The sequence below is a fragment of the Oculina patagonica genome, chromosome 5, assembly GCF_052425735.1.
Source record: "Oculina patagonica isolate OP01 chromosome 5, crgOcupat, whole genome shotgun sequence".
NCBI lineage: Eukaryota > Metazoa > Cnidaria > Anthozoa > Scleractinia > Oculinidae > Oculina > Oculina patagonica.
The window spans coordinates 26,151,013-26,172,033 of NC_135762.1; the positions used below are offsets into that span (position 1 = coordinate 26,151,013).

The 21,021-nt window shown below is 38.9% G+C and overlaps 3 protein-coding genes and 1 pseudogene across 6 annotated transcripts in view; 2 read left to right on the plus strand and 2 right to left on the minus strand.

Moving 5' to 3' along the window:
* The window catches only part of LOC144653555 (uncharacterized), a 12,739-nt gene extending 8,385 nt beyond the window's left edge, over positions 1–4,354 (plus strand). For all 3 annotated transcript variants that reach the window (XM_078513584.1, XM_078513585.1, XM_078513587.1), the window contains exons 4-6: positions 535–728; positions 1,430–1,774; positions 2,827–4,354. In XM_078513584.1, the coding sequence (XP_078369710.1) occupies positions 535–728; positions 1,430–1,774; positions 2,827–3,232 (945 nt within the window). In that variant the 3' untranslated portion in view covers positions 3,233–4,354. The remainder of the gene's footprint in view (positions 1–534; positions 729–1,429; positions 1,775–2,826) is intronic.
* Positions 4,355–4,580: 226 nt separating this feature from the next.
* On the minus strand, positions 4,581–6,510 carry LOC144655087 (ryncolin-1 pseudogene; annotated as a pseudogene). Its single transcript, XR_013571036.1, has 3 exons — positions 6,477–6,510; positions 5,708–6,088; positions 4,581–5,204 (listed from the first exon to the last, which is right to left on the minus strand). The product of XR_013571036.1 is annotated as a ryncolin-1 pseudogene (transcript).
* A 1,286-nt stretch (positions 6,511–7,796) lies between these two features.
* Positions 7,797–15,270, minus strand: LOC144653577 (formylglycine-generating enzyme-like). The gene is made up of 7 exons (XM_078513614.1): positions 14,753–15,270; positions 13,153–13,227; positions 12,949–13,031; positions 12,434–12,556; positions 11,504–11,732; positions 10,748–10,807; positions 7,797–8,494 (listed from the first exon to the last, which is right to left on the minus strand). Exons 1-7 carry the CDS (start codon positions 15,188–15,190, stop codon positions 8,372–8,374), a joined length of 1,131 nt encoding a protein of 376 aa, XP_078369740.1. The 5' UTR covers positions 15,191–15,270; the 3' UTR covers positions 7,797–8,371.
* Positions 15,271–15,355: 85 nt separating this feature from the next.
* LOC144653607 (NTF2-related export protein 2-like) lies at positions 15,356–17,931 on the plus strand. The gene is made up of 4 exons (XM_078513649.1): positions 15,356–15,389; positions 15,467–15,553; positions 15,663–15,810; positions 17,305–17,931. Exons 1-4 carry the CDS (start codon positions 15,372–15,374, stop codon positions 17,463–17,465), a joined length of 414 nt encoding a protein of 137 aa, XP_078369775.1. The 5' UTR covers positions 15,356–15,371; the 3' UTR covers positions 17,466–17,931.
* Positions 17,932–21,021: the final 3,090 nt, after the last annotated feature.

Consider the following 21,021-nt stretch of genomic DNA (forward strand, 5'->3'; position numbering starts at 1 on the left):
CGGAAACGGATCGAGAGCTGACGGGATCAGGCGACTAGGACGTGCCAAAACATTACAAAGCCAATCGGATACTACATGTACGAGATCACCTATCCAATCACGACTTAGCTCAAACGACATTTCCCGCGTTTTTATCGAGCCTGATCGAGGTCTGATTGACAGACAGTTTAAAATGCAGACTGCATCCGAGGCTGCGGGTCGCCCACCACCTCTCGAAACCAATTACTTCATTGGTTCCTAAAATAATAAGTAACAGGTCATAACAAATACCCCTAGCCCTAGAAAGCAACAGAGGTTGGCGGGGAAACGGTTTCAGAGAGGTAGTGTCTTGACTGCTAGCTAAAAAACTAACCTTAACTACAACCCATTCCAATTCAACCCTAAACCTAAAAGGTGCGAGCACAAAGATTAAACTTCGGGATTTTGGGCAGACTTCTCTCACATTTCCTAAAACTTCACTTAAATTTCTGTCGGAAAAGAAAAGCTATTTCTTCTCATAGTTAAGCACCACTCTTCATATTTCTGTTTATTCAGCTTGTTCCTGTCCTGCTCGAGATTATTCGAGTTCTTCCCATGGTCGTTTTCCCAGCCGTGTACTTCCTCGGTGGAGACGAAATGTGGGTCACGATTGGAGTCTTCTCCTATTTTGGGATACTTCTTCTGTTCTCTATAATAGCCATCTTCCCCACTGGTACTGCGAAGGCTGGACTGCTTGAAAAGATTACCAGGTAGTTATGAAATAGCTGGCTAGCCTCCGAATAAACAGACTTATACTCTAATCACACTGAAACGATTATAAAATATTTTGTAACCAATCTAAATTATCTCAAAACACAGAATAGGAGCGGTCATTTCGTTTATTGATGCACAATATGAAAGCGAGCGTTTCAGCATTATAGACTCTGGGAAAATTACAGCAGTGAGTGAACAAATGAAATAAAAATCAGAGTTGACAGAGATGCCTCGAATGGCCCTTGCATAAATTAACAAACCTTAAATAGTCTGCTAGCCCCTAGAGACACCTTACAAGCACGCCTTGAATACGATTAACATAACGTTACAAAATACATATCGTTCGATCGTTCTCATATTGCAAGAAAAGGTCCATTTTGTCTGTAAAATACTAAGCCAAAATTGACTGTTTATCAGTCGCTTTGTTCCTAAAGGAACATAACCCCGTAACCGTTGCCTTTCAACTGATCCTGTTTTGGGCTATTTTCTTGGCATCAGCCCATGTCACATTCTTGTCCTTCAACTTAGCTAGACGAGTGTGTCTGCATGGCGCTCGGCCCTCTTCATAGTCTGCCATGTGGGTTTCTTACAAGGGCTGTCTTGCCCTGTTACCTTCAGGCTTTCTGAGCGTTTGTACAATCCATTGTCACAAATCTTGTCAATATATCGTAATGGTTTTTTGTCCCCCTCCCCACAGGTGGTTTGTGGTCAATGTACCTCACATACGCTATGTTAGGAGCGTGCTTGGTATTGCCAACGTAGGACCCTCCCCTCCCCCAATCATGCACATCAGTGATGGCGGCCATTATGAAAATCTGGCTTTGCTTCCTCTTCTCAAACTTCGGTTGCCAAAGATCGTTATTGTGAACGGAGGATTTTGTGAATCAGACGAAGCTTTTGCTGTCGACTTGAAGATTGCGCTAGAACTGGCGAGAGAAAAGCTGCGATGTTCTTTCAGTGGCTTGGATGGTCGTGACGTCATGGAGGATATCCGAGCAAATTTTGTAGAGAAGAAGCCTGGTGACCAACCCAGATCTTACAAGTGAGTCAGTGGGATGATGCATATAGGACTTAAATATTTAAGTTCGATTTTTTATCCATTAAAGGGGCAGTACAGTCAACTCTCGCCTTGCGGACACCCCGCTATTACGGACGCTCGATATTACGGACAAAATTCAGATCCCCGGCGAAAGTTATAGAGGTTTGACTGGAAATGACTCCCGCTATTACGGACTCTCGCTATTACGGAATTACGGACACTTTCGTGGTACCAAAAGAACAATTTTATTGTTTTGACTCTCGATAAAGCGGACACCATGAACTTCTCACATAACATTATTACAAAAAAATTGCAGTGTGTTAAATACTATTAGTCGAAACACACTTCAGAAGTCTTCTGCAATAATTATTTTTGCATCAATTGCTTCAGTAGCTGTACACCAGACTTTGCTTTTTCACTTCAGCTTGCGCCCTTTTCTTTCAGACGACTCCTTTTGAGAGATCAAACCCTCAAACCCTCGACCATTGCCATTCTCCATACCTAACGACTACTGAGTCTTTTCACGACTGTTGATAAGCTCGTCATAGCCCATACTATTAACGCCATTTTTTTCCTCACACCTCGCTATTACGGACTCTCGCTATTACGGACACTAAACGAAGTCCCGAGCGTGTCCGCTATAACGAGAGTTGACTGTATCATGGCGATTTTGATGCATTTTCGCCTCAATAGCTTCCCTCATGTTCTACACCAAGAATACCAAGGTGAAGATATTACGTGAATGTTTCAAAAGAGAACAAAATTTCTTTAGTTTTTAACGATTTATCGATCTATGACACATGGGCAAAGTTTAAAAACGTCTGCCAGACGTTTTCAATTTTTGATTGAAATCTCATGCCTGTATAACTCATGATAATACCTCTTTTGTTACTTTAGTGGACTGTTATAGTCATTTTTAACAGAGCTTGACAATTATTTTAAGGTTTCCATTAATATAAATATTTCTTTTGACTTTGACTTTTCGGAGTGATTCTCGTGATACTCCCTCTTTAAGAACGAAGTGAATAAATAGTCTGATCGATTTGCACCTGTAGGTTCAAAGTGACGTACTACTCTCTAGAACCCGAGGATGGAGCCGAAAAGAAGGTCGGAGAAGGGCAAATCCTCTTCATTGCTCCCAGACACCCAAATAAGGGCGTGCATACGGAGGAACGCGTGACATGGAAAGATGCGTTGCATGACATCGACGTTGATCTTGAAGCCGGCCTGTGGGGTACTGGGCCCGAGCTGGATGCTGATGAGGTCGACCGGCTGACCTTCTGTTGTTGTGAAGCCTGTCACAGTTTACACTGTCGCTCAGTCTCGGATTATTGCTGTGGTTCTTTTCCACTTCACAGCTCGTCAAATCAGTATTTCACTCCTGCCATGTTTTCCGCGTATCATCGAGAAGGATATCGGGCAGCAACTGAGGGTGAAGCAGTCGAGTTTCTTTCGGGATAAAATTTATAACCACCCGCACGAGGAGGGGGGAGGGGAGGAGGTGGAAGGGGGATGACTCTCCCATATAAAAGTAACAGGGGTTGGTCGTCGTACCTTTTAGGGGTAAAAATAGGTGGCTTACGGTTTTAAAATCTACAATGAATATCGTTAAAGGCATTCGGTACCTTTCAAGGTACAGTTAAGACCCACACATGTAAACGACAATTTCGACAACAGTCTGAAATGGGGTTAACCTTAAATGAAGTGCTTCTTGTATATATGTCGATATGTGGATATTCTCCGTATTGAACGGAGAATATGGCAGGAACTAGCTGCTACTGCCTTTAGAATTGCTGCTTAATTCTTAGAGGTTGAGTTTAAATTCGAGCCACGTCAAAAAAAATGAGATTTTGGTAACTGTTGGAGCACGGGGTTCTTGACAAAATTTCCGCCATTATCCTCGTCACTTTTATTTTTGCCCCCCCCCCTCCCCCCCCCCCCCCCATCCAATACGGGTATAACGCAGGAATGAGTTCCTCTTGTCAGGTTTTACTTGAGGGTGTGTGTAGAAAAACACAAGTTTTATTCTTTACAGGGTTGTTTGCAATTGCTGTTATACGGTTAGATTCTGAAAAAAAAAACACTGGGCTTTATGTTATAATTATGCTATGAAAAATTAGGCCTCAGGAGTAGGGGAGGAGACGAGGGAATTATTATTAGACTTATAAGAAGGGCATGGGTAGGCTTATACTGAGAAAGATTTTGCGTTTGAAACATTTGGGTTTGAAACATTTGTATTGTATTGTATATAGAAATCCCTAGTTTGTAACATCATTTTACCATTGCACACATGCAGAAGTGTCAAGAACTAAGTAAGGAATACCGATGTTTTTAATAAATAAGGAAATATGGTAAATTTTAAGCTCGGTAGTGAAGTGAGAAAGATGCAATGGTCATCATGTCACGAGCGTCTGGGAAACAAAAAAAGAATTGGTGAACATGAAATCTTTCCACGATGTTTCCTGTGGTTCTGGAAGAGGTCTTTACAATGAGTTTGTCACCAGTATTTTTCACTTCTACACATAAGACTGCGAAGTGTGTAACTAACTAAAGAATAAAAATATTAAAGGTATTATAATCCCCTGTTTGTAGTCAAAGTATTCTACACTTCAACACATAGAGAATGGTAGAACTAAGTAAGGAAAGAATGAGACGAATGTCTCGGGAAAAGGTCGTTATTATCCTTAGTTGTTTTAATAGTGTTCTACAAGGGGCCTGAAAGTGTGAAATGGGAACTAGGATCTGCCTAGTTTTTCACTGGAAAAATGGGATTTGGATCACTGGGACTGAGAATCACAAGCCAAAAAAATGGGAATGGAGCAAGAGTTTTACGCTTGTAATGATGTACTAAAAAACAGCAACAGCAATTCAACTGAATGATCAAATAAAGGTATTTTAATATGGCAGCTTCCCTGACAATTTTCACTACTGATGTTCAGTTACATATATTTTTTTCCGCGCGCCTAAAAGAACTGCCGCGGGAAAATTTTTTGAAACTATCGCCGCAAGAGGTCTGTACTATCCAAGCGTTTCCTAGTCTTAGTTTATTTCAGTTATTTAGTGAAGTTGAAATCAGTTTGATTTTAATTTACTAGTGAGATTTTTATCAAACATTTTCTGCTTAAGATAAAATCAGTCCCAGCCCCGCCAACTAAACCAAAGCAAAAAGCGCGCGATCCTGCATCTTAGAAGCCTTCTGGGCGAATCTTCATCTCGGACCTCTTAAGACCGAAGTAGGAACTTTTCCAGCGCCACCATGTCATTCCAAGGGCACTTATCTTTCCATTCATGTACAAGCCATTGAGGTCTGAGGAATGGCATTTCTTGTACCACCAAGCAGCTTTGTTGTGATAGGCACACTTTGTTGGACCATCGCGATCTTTTGTGGCCCATGGTTCTCCACGATGGTAACTGAGAGAATCGCCAGCCGTACCTGAGAAAAGAAGCGCAATTCAGATTGAATCAGTGAGGGGTATTTTTGTCCACAGTGCAATTGGCGTCGCGCTGTAGCTCGCGCTCTGGCTTCGATTTCTTTCGTGCCGAGTTTTAACGCGTTAAATCAGAGAAAAATAGGCTGTGAACACGCCAAAGCGTAGAGGATCTCGGCTTGTTTTTAATTTGTACTTTTTATTAATCAAGTTAGGGGAATTTCAGGTAGAACATAAATTGAAAGGCTGCGAACAGTTTTGGCGCAGAATTATACCACTTTTACAATTCTCCACTAGGGAATTTTACATGAAGCTCACCTAAAGTTTGTAGGGGGGTGGTAACCATTATGCGATTTAAGAATACTAAACTTATTTCACTGGTTAATCCTGGCTTTAAACAAGTTATTTTAATTTCTTTAGGAATATATTAATCTTGGACTGTAATTGCGTAAAAACAAATTGCTACGGGTTTTGATTTGACCGTGGAATTCAACTCAAGAAACCTCACCTGAATAACTTCCCAAACTCAGTTGATATTTCGCCCTCTCGCTTGTCACCGAAAATGAGCTGTACTCTGCAAATGCTGTATTACCATGGATATCTTCCATGTCGACGCGAAGCTTGTTACTGCTGCTTACAGTCAGGCGGTGAATCTTGTCCAGTCCGAGCCAAAACTCGCCGTTCAGATTGCCGAAGCCTCGTTTGTAGTCATCCCAAGCTCGGAAGAAATCTACAGAGCCATCGCGTCTCTTCTGAAACACCGTCCATCCTCCACCGGCTGTTTTCTGATCACAGAAGACTTCAAATTCGCCCACACCATCAGGATCGATTTTGTACACTCCACTGATCTTGTCACCGGACTTGTAAACCTCGGCACAGTTCTTGTAAACTGCAAATCAAACAGAACAATTTAATTTCAACTGACAATTTTTGCTTATGATAAATTTTCGAGGCTAAACTAGGGCGCTTAACTATTACATCCAACGAAAACGATGCTAAAATATATGTCGAGGAAGAAAAGAAAGAATTTTCTAGGCCGAGAAAACCGAGTGTTTTCCCGCAGAAATTTTTTACAGTGCCGACAATCATTTTGGCGAAAAAAAATTCGATCTTAAGAATAGTTAGAACTGACCAGCTATAATTAAATAAAACCAAGTTGAATGTTGCAAATAAATGGAATAAATGTGCAACAAGTCATTTTTTGCAAAGTTTGTTTATACAATATATAATCGACAAAGCAAAACCTTTTTTTGTTTGCATGAAGTATTGTTACAGACCTTTTCCGTCAGTCCGGTTTCCTTTCATCGCCATAATTTCCTTTTTTCAGTTCGGCTAGCTGTTGTTTCACCTCAGAAAACATATTTTCTATTTTCTTGCATTTTGGTCCGGCAAAGAAGCTGTTGTAATTGTTGTTGACATTACACTGCCCAGCTTTCTTCGTGTTATCGCTTTTTGTGGCAGGTTTCGAAGTCAAATTTGGGTTTGCAATCGCCGCTACGAAGAAACCCAACAGAATAGCTTGAAAGAAATATTTCATTGCGACTCGACAGGTTTGTAAAAATTGTTTTGAAACAGCATCAAACGCAACTGTCTGAATCTCCAAGCCTATACAATACTGTTTATGTGATTGTGTGAAATCATAAAGCAAGATTTTTCTCGTCTCATTCTATTTTAGAAGCGCGTTTGTCACCTGTCAAACTAACTCCGGTTACACGTAGTGTAACGTCAATAAAAGTGATTGTCTAGTAAGTGAACTTTGTTCGAAACTTTGTCATATTTACATTGCATGCAACATCTAAAGAGATCGAGAAAGATGTAAATTCTGTTATCACGAACGTGGGACAAAAAGATCCGAGGCCCCGTCGAATCTACAGGAGACTCGTGGCGAGCTGTAGGTCCTTGACTAGACTAGACTATATGTTACACGCATCAGTCATACTGTGTGTGGAGATAGAGAAAGAAAGATGGTAACTTAGAGCTCGGTAAAAAAAAATAAAACTAGCTCTGTTGTCACGAGGGTGGGGCAAAGAAAAAATGTACATTATACTAGTTAATATAATAGTATTCTTGTGAACAAAAAGAGTATTAAATCGAAGAACAAGATATGCATTCAAAATATGTACATATACAAAACTGCTTGTGCAAATAGTGATTAAAAAATGTAGCTCATTGACTATTTCACAAGAGATTACGGCCGGGGCCGTCAGCATGTTCACAAATTTCCCGCTTCACGTCAACTCGAGGTTTAGGTCAGACAACGTCCCCACTGCTTTAGGTCACATTAAAATTTTCACTGTCCTAACTTAGCCGAGTAACTTTACGAATAAGAAACAATCGTCGCTATTTGTGGTTTACATGTACAAGTAAAATGTTTCGAAAACTTGCATTTACGCCCTCCCGAAGGGGGTGGGGGTAATGCCTTATAAAAGCGCTATAGGTCGATATAGTTTTTAAGACGTCATGGTCTGAAATTGGGTATCGGTTCATGGGTCATGTCTGCAATAGGGTAGCAGAGAACAAGATTGAAACATAAATGCATACAGAAGTTTTTCAGCTGTCTAACGCAGGTTTTACAAGGCAATGAAGGAAAAAAACAAAGTTATAAACCATTTCATACTTTATTCTCTTGTATACTGCACGAAACTAAAAATATATCTATTTTTTTATGGTTTTCGTTTATGTCACACGTATATAGCAAAAAAATGGCGATCTTATAAAGACAAATACACAGAGAACATTCGCCTAACATTTTGAAGCGGGAACATGTCCAAGGGAACACCTTTATAAAGCGGGCTTCACCTCTTACGAAGACAACTCTCTACTTTTTAAAGGCGCACAGTATTATTTTGTTATCATGTGCATGCTATCATATTTTTGCTTGTCCTTGTACCCAAGACTTAGAATAATTATGATCCCGTTTCTGTTGAGAGGTTGCAAAATTTTTCAAAGTTGCACGTCTGTTGCAAGTCTGTATGGAGTAGAAAAGACTTCCATTGAACATAAAGTTTATCTGTGTGTAAGTTTCTGTTATCTTGGCGTCGACAACTAATGTCGCAGAACAAGCACGGTCACCAATTTCATTTCCTCCCTAGATATATGAGACACACTTCACTCTGAGCACTGCAATCCAGTTTTCTCGGTCGATTCAATGTACAAAACATCTTTTTTCTATCTACTTGGCTAACTGCACGCCATCAGGCAATGTGTCACTGACGCAGCGCAAACCAAGATTGGAGGCAGTGGTGTCATCTGAATTCTGACTTCTAGCAGCACAGCGGTATCGATAGCAATACGACTGAAACAAAAAGAAACAAGAAAGATAACCAAGAGGATTATAAAATAAAATAAAATAAAATAAATGTGTTTTAATGTGGTCATGCACTTAGCTTCATATCTCAACGAGATAGCTAGTTTACAGGCATGCCACTGGAACAGAGGAAACAAATAATTTATAAATGAACATAACAAGGTTAAAAATCCCAACTGGCAGGAGACAGACCAGTTGGCTATATACAAAGCGTGGTCGAGGATTTGAACTCGGGACAACCGAGAAACAAATCCAGCTAGTGGCAAGGGCAGGCCTCGAACCGGTGATCTCCGGATTACAACAGCAGCGCCCTAAACCACTCGGCCACGCTTGCCTCCTTAGGAAAAATAAAATCAGAGTCGTGCCCTTCCCATCGTAGCATTGCTACTTCCTCTGTTCCTCTGTATTTGATGCAAGATTCCCGCCCCTTCCCCCTCCTCACTTTTTGTGTACGGCCGGTGAAATAATGCGCACTATACCCGGGAGGGGCGGAGGCTACCATATGAAAGGGATGGGGATACTTATTATGGATAACAGATTTTGACCTCACTTAAAGCATAGTTAATATAGGAAAATGGTTAGGAAGCCCGGCAAACATCAAAAGAGCAAACAAGGAGGCCAAGATTTATGTTGGAAGGTCCACGACCCTGCACATCTTTTGTTTTGCGCTCATACACTATGCATGAATTACGTAATCGCAATGTTTTTATTGGTTAGTTACATGAACACACGTAACCACCTATTGTATTTTGTCAGGTTTTGTGCAGGGTCAACCCCCAAAATAGCGAACAAAAACATATAACAAAGAACTTTGTCAGGATTCCTAACCATTTCCCTCTATTAACTATGCTTAAAGGGACTGTCACGAGTTTAAACTGATTTTCGAACCACCAAAATTTATATTTGTGTTGCAGAAAACCTAAATATAATAGTCCATTTTTATTTAAAAATTGCTTTATTAGAGCACTGAAACTGTTAATGAGCATCTTTGGCAGTAGATGGCTCGGATGGAAACGGATTGCAATTTGAAAACGTTAGGCAAACGTTTTCAAATTGTTTCCGCGGGTCTTCGAAATATCGATATTTATAGACGTAGCTTGATTTCTATCCACAAATTAAAGTGTATATGACATGAAAAATGTTTTCTGCTTATTTGAAAGGCCTTTCGAAATACAGAAGAATGGCGTTTTTCTTTTCGAAATATCTTTTTTCGTTTCAGAGATATTGACGTTTTTGTATTATGCAAATTAGATCAGTGATGACGTCACAAGATTTGACTCTAAAAAGGGTAAAATACTGAATAAACAATATCTCTAAATCTATTGAAGCAGTGTTCTTGAAACGTGGCACCACAAATTTGCATCACAAAAGGAACAAAATGACACCCTTAGTATTGTTGCCATAGCAACTCTTTCAGCTCCAGTCTCTCTCTGTCAAAAAGACAAATATCCCCATATCTGACCTCTAAAGTGAGACAAAGGGTCCTGCTTAGAACAGACATAGTTCCCATATTCCCTTAATTCCCACCATTGGTTTGGCTGCGCTAGATGGTTCTTGGTTTAAGACAAAAACTGGGAATTTCAGTTTTTATTGAGACAGCACCATCGGCAAAACTGTTGTCATGGCAACAGCCCTAAGGGTAACATTTTGTTTCTTTTGTGATGCACATTTGTGGTGCCAAGTTCCAAGAACACTGCTTTAATAGTTTTAGAGATATTGTTTATTCAGTATTTTACCATTTTTAGAGTCAAATCTTGTGACGTCATCACTGATCTAATTTGCATAATACAAAAACGTCAATATCTCTGAAACGAAAAAAGATATTTTGAAAAGAAAAACGCCATTCTTCCGTATTTCGAAAGGCCTTTCAAATTAGCAGAAAATATTTTTCATGTCATATACACTTTAAGGCTTTACACTTCTTTAGATGTTCAAAGGTAATGTTTATTTAGGGTTTGGTTGCCTGCCACTTATTTCAGAACATTTAAATAAAAAATCTGCAAAATCCCCGTGACATGGTCCCTTTAAATGTTGAAGACAGAACCAATGTTCTTAGCTTTCATAGTCTCATTTGGGGATGGACATAGGAAACTAGACTGATCAGGCATAAAAAATGGTATCTTTTGGGGGTCAAATGGTCCCCTTAGAGGTTTAATTCGTCCCTTTCGATAAACACACAGAAGAAAAAGGGGACTGTTTTGTGGCAAATTTAATATTCTGACAACCACTGGCTGAACTTACTTTGTGACACATGTAGGATCCTCCTTTCTTTACTTTGTCCCTTCCTGAAGGTGGCCCCTTCTAAACCAAAACATAACAACAACTTAACTCATTCCTATAAATTATTTCAAAGGTAGTTGCTCTGATAACTAAGATGTGCAGTGGGACCTTGATTGCATGGTCAGAGGTGCAAATGCATTTAGTTTGAGGAGTGGAGGAGTAGTGCAAAAAAGAGGGACTATTGAAAACACTAGGGAGATTGACCAAGAGGAGCTGCTTATAGTGTATTGTACAAACAAATGAGGCATCTTTTAACAGTAAACAGTAATCGATCCAACTGGGATTCAGTTCAGAAACTAATAACAGCTAGGTGAATTTTATAACTGATCAAGCTAAATGAAGTCAACAATAAAATTCAACAATGGCTCTTATTACAAATTTATTGTCAATGTCACCCACTCCCCACTCATTCTCATCGCCAGAGCCCCTTGTCCCTGTTAGCCAGCTGAGCCTGGGGCACAAGGAACAAGTGGCTCTGCGGACACATGATTTGCTTGGCTAGATTTTTAACAAATAGAATTGCTCCCCACTCCCAAGTGATGTAGAATAGTTCTTTTTTCCTACATGAAGGAGGGGAGCCAAATCTTTTTTCTTTAACCTCTCTCCAACTCTTCCTCTGATTTTGCACTATTGTTAGCAGTCGCAACAATACAGGCCATCTTTTCTTTCACATACTTATTGAAACCAATTAAAACCAGCATTTTCTAACTTGCTTACAGGGTTTTCTTGAAAGTGACCTGCATGTCTTATAGTCCACCAATCCTGAGTCCATTCCCACACATTCCCCAGCATGTTATACAAGCCGTAACTGTTTGGTGGGAATGCTGTGACAGGAGCTGTACCAAGGTACCCATCCTCCCCTGAATCAACAGTTGGAAACTTTCCTTGCCATGTGTTTGCCATGTGGCGGCCATCTTTCTTGAGCTTGTTACCCCAGGAATACAATCTGACGATAAAGAGTACAGTTTTAACCAGTGATAACCTTTTAGTTGACTAGCCTACATAGAATTATAGGCATGCAAGACAAGATAAAGGCACAATGCAAGAAGAGGCCCTTTGCATATATTGCAAGCATGTGGTTCTGTGATAGCCATGCAATGCATGCAGATGGCTACATAGATGTGGCTTTTTGTACAAATTACTGACCTAGATTTCAGTCCATTCTAGATCACCCTCCAAATAATTATATTTTTGTAATACCGGTATATGAATTGTACCATAAATTTCATACTCCTGACTGAGTTTAGTAGATTTTTGTCCTTAAAGGAACTAATTCATAGGTTGTACTTCTCGAAGAAAAGCCTAAAGTTTTCATGTTTGCCATGAAGATAGATAGAAATCTGCTGATCGCAATCTGCCCTACCCAGCGCCATGACCAAGGCCCTGTTTGGGTGAAATTCTGACAAGTGACACAGCATTGAAGCAGCAAGATGGAGGCAGATAATATTGTGATGAACAATAACACACATGTTGAACTTTTGACAGTGAAGTGCTGTCCTTTCTAAAATACAACATGAAAAGGTCTGAGATTCATACCCCCTTACAGAGCCTCATTACCTCTTTGGTCCTTCTCTACCTTGAGACAGAAAACTAGACAAATATTCTGAGGTTGTTATCCATTTAAAGATAAGGCTAATTATCACTTACTTGTTGTGTAGCCCTGCTCTGCAGGCATATTCCCACTCGGCTTCTGTGGGCAGTCTTTTACCACCCCATTTACAAAAAGCAACAGCATCATTCCATGAGATGTGGATTACTGGGTGATCCATTCTAAGATGTAAATTAAAACATTAACATGTAATTACACTGACTGAGATTCTGTTTCCAATAAGCCAAGTAAAATTTGGTTTTTGGGAGCTCCCAAAACAGATGGACTGTTAACACTCACATTACCCCATTAATTTAAAGAGATACATGCTTGGTATTTAGACTATTTTAGCATTGTTGATCCATATGAGGGAATGAAGATGTGTGCAAAATTACACCCTCAAACATAAAATGACGGTCTGCATCAGCACAACTACAGTGGTTAGACCTCACATGTTACCACCGACGATAGAATACCTTGATACATTCATAAAAGATTCAAGTGTTTGAGAGGCTTACATATAAAATATGAAATATCACATCTGCTATTGCTGTCAGTTGTTATTACAATGTACCTGTCTCTGATATGTGAATCAGGTCCTTCTGGTTTTCTCCAATACGCTCCTTTTACTGGAAGCCACCAGGGAGCTGCCGCAACCTGACATTTTACCAAAGAGTGGAAAATTAGTTGCTAAGCATGGCCAAACTTGATGGTACCCTAAACAATGATCAGAACTATTGTCATCATTGTCACTATTAAGAATAATTTTTTTACTCACTGCTTGGTGTATATTCTTCTTTATCTCTTTGCTAATCTTTCCTTCAAGTACAAATGAATCTCCAAATTTTTCAGCCTGTGAAATGAAAATAAATACGGGTAAATCCATAAATCTGCCATGATGACATAATTTTTAATATTAATTAAAATGATGAACATGTTGATGTCATACTTGTCGTTTTCAGTCATTTGTCATTATATTACACTACTATATATACCATTTGTGTTATTGACTGTCACTGAGCATGCTTGGACAATAAAGGATTTATTAAATGGGCAAATAATGTCACGAATTGAGAACTGACGTGGAATGACTTCTTGAATTGTAACCTTAAAGATGAATTCCAGTCCGTACTGCGTAATCTCGGCTGCAATGTTTATGTGAGCCTCACACGAAGGGAATGTTTACAAGCAAAACTAAAAATTCCGCGACAAACTTACCTTTTTCTTCATTATTAACGCCAGATATCCTTGCAGAACAAATAATAAGGAGTAGAAGAACCTTGACGCCATTTCAAACCGACGTTTCAGCTCATCGAAAAATTCTAGAACGAAACGAACTGTAATGGCGGACTAAAAAACGTCATGTATGCTGTCACCGAAGTGTAACGTTTCAACGAATTCAAAACAAAAACGTAAACAAACCCCGAGTCTGCGCAGTACGGACTGGAAGTCAGCTTTAAGGAAGCCAGTTCAAAGCACGAGTAACCACCCCAGGGGGGGTACTCCGGGATCCAAGTGACGGGGATGTGCGAAGGATTTTTTTGGGGTTGAAATTTTCGATTTCGGGATTTTTTTGGGTAGGAGAATTTGGCAGGTATTTTTTTGGGTGACTTGATTTAAATAGGGGATTTTTTTGGGTATTAAAATCAAACTAAAGTGCCTTGGCGCGGCCTTGGCAATTAAGGGGTAATTTGACTAGGGATTTTTTTGGGCGTTTTTTTTTTTTTTGGTCCAGGGATTTTTTTGGGTAATGTCGGGAGACTCAGGGATTTTTTTGGGTCCTGAGTTTTGCCTCCATTCGATCATCCCCGTCACTTTGATCCCGGAGTACCCCCCCCTGGGGTAACCACACAAACTCTTTGTCGTCATTGGATTAAACAATAAAAAATAAATTAGTTGATTTAACTGATTAACAAGTTTAAAGAAGGAAAATATTTTTCTTCACATAAAATTTCAGTGTGAGAGCTGGCAGCAGTCACGGAGAAGAGGAAAGGAGGATTGGAGGCCACTAACAAAATGGTACCTGTACAAGTATGCCCACAAAAAAATATTATCAATTGTAAAGTGGACGATGGCTATTCACTTATTTGTTTTATTACATGGCTGTGCTTCGCGAGCAGGCAAGATGAGGTGAACCCTGCATTCTGATTGGCTACCTGAGCTGGCAAGATCGGCCTATTTTGCCGCTCGGGATTGTCTGTGATTTTCCCGCAAATTAATTTGTTGTTGCCCACATTCTCCCTACCCACCCACAAGGATGACATATTATTATAATGATATTATTTTGTGTACTTCTGCCACCCTTGTACGTGTAGGGCTTGGGCAAAGATCCCCGTAACCGGCATTTTAAAGTATTAAATAACTACGATGTATTCTACCTCTGTGACATGACCAGTACTGTTAACAAAAAGTTCAAACTCTGCATTGCTGGCCTCGTAAATGTCCATATAAAAGGAATCAACTTTCACTTCTCTCGCTGGTCCTTCACCATCCATTGGTAGAAAGGGTTTATCAGTACCCATTGTAAATCGTCCACCTTTCACAAAAGCCATTTGATTCGTCCTTTTGAAAGGTGATTTCAATTTGATTTCGTTGTCTTTGTTTCCTCTGTTTAGCGACGTTGCTTCTTTATTTAAAGCATTATTTCGCTTTAACGCAGAACATCCACAAGTTTTCTTGCTTTCCAAGTGAATAGAGTTCGAATTTAGTCCAGAATTGAATAAACGAATACTATAGCCAAAACTTGGGCAAGTTTCTTGACTGGTGAACACCAAAGCTGCTGCCATTTGCAGCCAGATTAAAAGTTCTATCCACATGCTGCCAGTTGTAGGGATATATGAAAAAGAAAAGATTTGACAAATGTATAGATAAAAGTTTTACAACATAAACATTCTGTTTTGATCACATGCTTCTCAGAAGCTCTCGTGCTTGGTAACCGCGGTCGCTTATGAGCCGTCATTTTTTTGCAGCGGTATATGCCATATCAATAGAAACAAAATGGCGGCCAGAGTCGGAGTAAGTTGTCTTTATAGAATTTGAGCTTTTATCTTTATCAAGCTCAATCTGCTGAACTTTTTTTACCTCTTAACTAGGATTTAAGAAACGCAATCGATCAAGCAACTCAAGCAGGCGAGGAATTTAGCAACGTTTACTACGAAACATTCGACAAAAGACGACATGTGAGTTCGTTTTTATACACCATAAGAAATTCGAAACGTTGCGATTTTTTCCTTCTTTGTAGATAGCTAGGTCTTATTTTTTCTCCGTCTGATCATATTTTGTTTGTAGCTCATGTCAAAATTGTATTCGGAGAACACGACAATAATATGGAATGGAAATCTAGTGAATGGTGGATCAGCCAAAGTGACGGAATTCTTCAATGGCCTTCCTGCCACTGAACACACCCTTCATTCTCTCGACTGCCAGCCAGTATCAGGTATTTAGAAAAGAGAATATATCTAAGAAACACTTCAGTCAAATATATCTTTCTTTGCGTGTTTCTGTTTTTGTCGTAGTTTACTCATGTACAGTAGATCGTTAAAAACAGTGGTCTGGCATACATGTAGCTTGGACTTACATAATTAGCATCAATCAAGATAACATAATTAGCATATTTAGCATAATTTGGACTTTCATAATTACCGGTAGCATGTAACACAGTGTAAAGGTAAAGCCTGCGTCAAGAAAAGTGGCCCATACCACTGGATCATCAGGGATTATCCTGGTTTCTGTAGCATACAATTAGGAGTATTTGCTAGTCTATTGCAGGGTTATTCCTCAGCATTTACATTAATGTGCCGGTACCCATTTATATTATACAGTACACCTGGCCCTGGTTGCTCAAATGATGGATAACGCTATCCACCAGATACAAATTGTAAATCACTATCCGGTGGATAAGTGTAGCTTGTTTTGTCAGCTGGGCCCTTGGTGGAGAGGGGCATAGCACAATGCCCCTGAATTGGCACTTGAATCCACTTGTGCGCTTATGGCCACAACATCTCCCATTACATACTGTCTTGTGGTTCTTTATTAAATAATATCAATGCCAATGATAACCTTAAATTTGAAGGTTATCCTTGGCATTGATATCCCTGCCTCCTTTACTTTTTTTTAATCAAGGAAAAGTTGAAATTCCAATCCTTATTATTACAGTCTATGAAATCTGATTTCTGAAACCCTCAGTTTCTCAAACTTCCCTGTAACTCGAACCAAAAGTTATTTTCCCTCGGATTTGCTTCACTAAGAAAACTGGGATTCCACTATAGTCTTGTGCGGGCAAAAAACAATATCTAATGCTTGATTTGCTCAGTTGTGTAATGTGAGGATTTCATTTAAGGAGAAGTTCACTTCAGAATGGCCATTTATTTTTTTTACGCCAATAAAAAGTTTATACAAAGATATGTTATTCACCAAAATTTCAGCCTCCTACGTGCACAATAACCCTACAAAATCTTTCTTAAAACTCGACAACTGAATGCCGCCATCTTGGAGCTGGTAATGTATGCGTGACATCAAAGAGCTCAGCCTGAAGTTTGGCGGGAAAATTTAAATACTCAAAACTCCTTGTTTTTCTCGTAGTGACTTTTGTTTGTCAAAATGCCTGTTTGTGCATTTCCATGTTGCTCAAACAGAGCTCCAAGAAATACAGAAAACAAGGAGTTTTGACTTTTAAAATTTCCCGCCAAACTTTAGGCTGAGCTCTTTGACGGCACGCATACATTACCAGCTCCAAGATGGCGGCGTTCAGTTGTCGAGTTTTGGGAAAGATTTCGTAGGGTTATAGCGCACGTTGGAGGCTGAAATTTTGGTGAATAACATATCTCTGTATAAACTTTTTATTGGCGTAAAGAAAATAAATGGCCATTCTAGAGTGAGCTTCTCCTTTAAATATCAATTATATATATTCAATATCTATTTTGATCCTCAGATCAGGCAATTCCTGGACAGACTACAGTTCTGGTGGTAACTGAAGGAACAGTCAAGTATGATGGCCACCAAGCAAAACAATTTTCTCAGAACTTTTTGTTGACTGCTGAGGGTGGAAAGGTGTGGAAGGTTGCAAGCGACTGCTTCAGATTTATCGGATGAAGGCCAAATAATCTATGCGTACATGCCCCTCAAACTTGAAACAAACCTTTATAAACCGTGTATATAATTACTGTTGCCTAAAATAGTGCGCATGTAAAAGATTGTGGGATGAAAACATCTCGCCAACATCCAGGAATTGAAGGAACAGCCACCTCCTTGGCTTCCAGTATTATTATTATAACAGTGTGAAGACCAGAAAAAAAGTGATCACAAGCCAGTGGAAGTTTGATAAGATTGTACATGTACTGAACATAGCTGAAACACTGTTATTATATGTGCAATACATTACAGCGTACATGTGTATATACAGGTTTAGCCCAAAATTTCAAGATGACATTGGACAAACCTAGTTACTGTAATGTTTGCATTTAATGAGCCTTACTCAAGTCAGTGATGTTCTAAATTCACTGTGCTTAATCTCGTAATTTATTTGAAATCACTCTTGAGAATAAAAGGTGGATCAAAACTTCTGCAGGCCCTGGGTCAGGTTGTTCAAAGGTGATTGACCTTAACCCAGGATTAAATTTCCTTATCATGGGAGAACAACTAGGGCCTGTGTTCTATCCACACAGCCAACAACAAACACCTTTAAAGTGTATATGACATGAAAAATATTTTCTGCTTATTTGAAAGGCCTTTCGAAATACAGAAGAATAGCGTTTTTCTTTTCGAAATATCTTTTTCGTTTTAGAGATATTGACGTTTTTGTATTATGCAAATTAGATCAGTGATGACGTCACAAGATTTGACTCAAAAAATGGTAAAATTCTGAATAAACAATATCTCTAAAACTATTGAAGCAGTGTTCTTGAAACTTGGCACCACAAATGTGCATCACAAAAGAAACAAAAATATTATTAATGTTACTCTTAGTATTGTTGCCATAGCAACTCTTTCAGCTCCAGTCTCTCTCTGTCAAAAAGACAAATATCCCCATATCTGACCTCTAAAGTGAGACAAAGGGTCCTGCTTAGAACAGACATAGTTCCCATATTGCCCAAATTCCCACCATTGGTTTGGCTGCACTAGATGGTTCTTGGTTTACGACAAAAACTGGGAATTTCAGTTTTTTATTGAGACAGCACCAGCGGCAAAACTGTTGTCATGGCAACAGCCCTAAGAGTATCATTTTGTTTCTTTTGTGATGCACATTTGTGGTGCCAAGTTTCAAGAACTCTGCTTTAATAGTTTTGGAGATATTGTTTATTCAGCATTTTACCATTTTTTAGAGTCAAATCTTGTGACGTCATCACTGATCTCATTTGCATAATACAAAAACGTCAATATCTCTAAAACGAAAAAGATATTTCGAAAAGAAAAACGCCATTCTTGAAACTTCTGTATTTCGAAAGGCCTTTCAAATAAGCAGAAAATATTTTTCATGTCATATACACTTTAAATATCTAAACAAAGTGCACTTTACTTTTTGTTAGTAAGCTGGTTGTTGCAAATGCACTAATAATTTATTAACAAATGCCACTTTTCAAAATAATTTACATGTAACTCCATGTAGACAGTTCTGCACTATTTAAGCTGCAAAACACAGTAACTGGTTTACGGTAAGCACTTTTTAAAAAAAAAACATTTAGAACTGACTAAAATCATGTTCCTATTGAAAACTTCTATGGAGCCAAACAAATTTCTCCATCTGAATGCAAGTTCGAGATTTATCTCTGCTAACCAGGCCAGCCCACTTATCTGGCTGGCTTGCCTCCATACAAAGAAGTTCTTTGTTTTTGTACAATTTTGTATCAGTCCTGGAATAGCTTTGCCCAGTCTAAAATGTCAGTTTGACTCCCAAGTCTCCTGTGTGTTATGACACCTTTTCAGAGATGATCAAGTGCTAATTCTCACAACTTGCCTGCTTGAAATTCTTGTAAAAAGGAACTGAGAAGTTGGAAATTAATCACTGTTGTGGACTAAGCTATTACTACGAAAATCACTAAACTGTGGAATAGGCCCAAATTTTTTTGTAGCTGTCCCGCCCACTTTCCTCTGAAAATTCCAACCATCGCCTTGTGGCATATAATTCACAGCTTGCTGATTACATCACGATGGTTGTTAAATAAAGCCTCAAATAAACAGTCGGTAAAAGAGAAACTCAATAAAAGCTTGGTTTAACGAAGTGCTTGCAATTTTCCTTAAACGGTCATGTCAAAATTTGGCACTAATTTTATGTTTTGGTGCGAAAAAAAAAATTAAATTAAGCCAAGATTTTTTTTCAAGCACAGTTCAAACAAACGATCGTAAACAACAGTGTCGGCAAGGAGGTACATGAGCCACAGCAATATCTGGAATTTGTCAACGAAAGAGGGTGAGGCAGCATTATAAAAATTCCTGCCCATTCCACAGTTTGGTAATTTTCATAGTACAACAAAGCAACTTTTCTCCTCTTGTCCTAATCACATTGTAGACAACTACTTGTACTGTGATTTTGCCCAATTTTAGTCATCTTCAATGTCTATTTTTGCCATTCTTTCCATTCCATTCCATCAGGAGGTTTACAATCTACATGCTTTTGTTTAACTTCATCCCAGTTAGTACTCAAGACTGTCCCGCCTGATTCAACAAACGATTTATTCATTGCTCTTCGCACTTCCTCGTTGCCATCACCATAAATCTGTTGAAATAATTGATTGAGAGCAGCTTCTCCTTCGAGTTTTTCATCCTTCTCATCCTTTGCAATTTGCGCCGCAACTTTATCCCAGTCTTTTCCAACATGTCGAGATGAAGGATATTTATACACAGGGTCATCTGAAGCTTTTGATTTTTCTGAAATAAAATAATCTTGGTATAAATCTTTATGTAAACAAATTCATTTTCATTTACACTTTTACATGTATTGTAGCATGGTACTGAGTGTACATGTATCTTGTCTATGGGAGGTAGGATGATGTACATGAAACAACCCCACCACTGATCATGTGATGTGCTGCCACGACCCCTAAGATTTGAAACAGAGTTGACTTTGTTAAAGGAGCTACGTCGCAGACAACACATTTTGAAAAAATCGGCAAAGTTTTTCAAATTTGTCGTTTCGAAATATTTATTAGTCGAAACCATTCTTGGTTATTTTCTCCTTTTTATCACTCCTTTGTTGTTTTTCTATGTTAGAAAACTATTATTTTGAAGTTTTCTTCAATTTGAAAGGAATCAGAAAAAAATGACTTACTATTATACCATGACATTGCTCTTTTAATGATTTTCACTAAGGTCTTACTTCAGAGAACTTTTCACCTTGACGGACGCACTAGGCAAACTTTTAATCATAATTAGATGGTAATTATACTCTGCAGTTGTCGATGCACTAACCTTTTGTCGGAAATGGTTTTACAGCAATTTCATCAGCGGCTTCCAGTGATGACCACCTTATTCCTTCAGCTTTTTTCATCTTCAGTTCAATCTGCAAGTCAGAGCATATCTCAAAATATTAAATCTCCGTCATGATTACTGTAAATCAAATCAACTTACATTTTTTTTACCCGCAATAACACTGAAATTATCACTGCAGTTCTGCTTTACCACAGTGAAGTACATTGAGAAATTATTTGGAGGG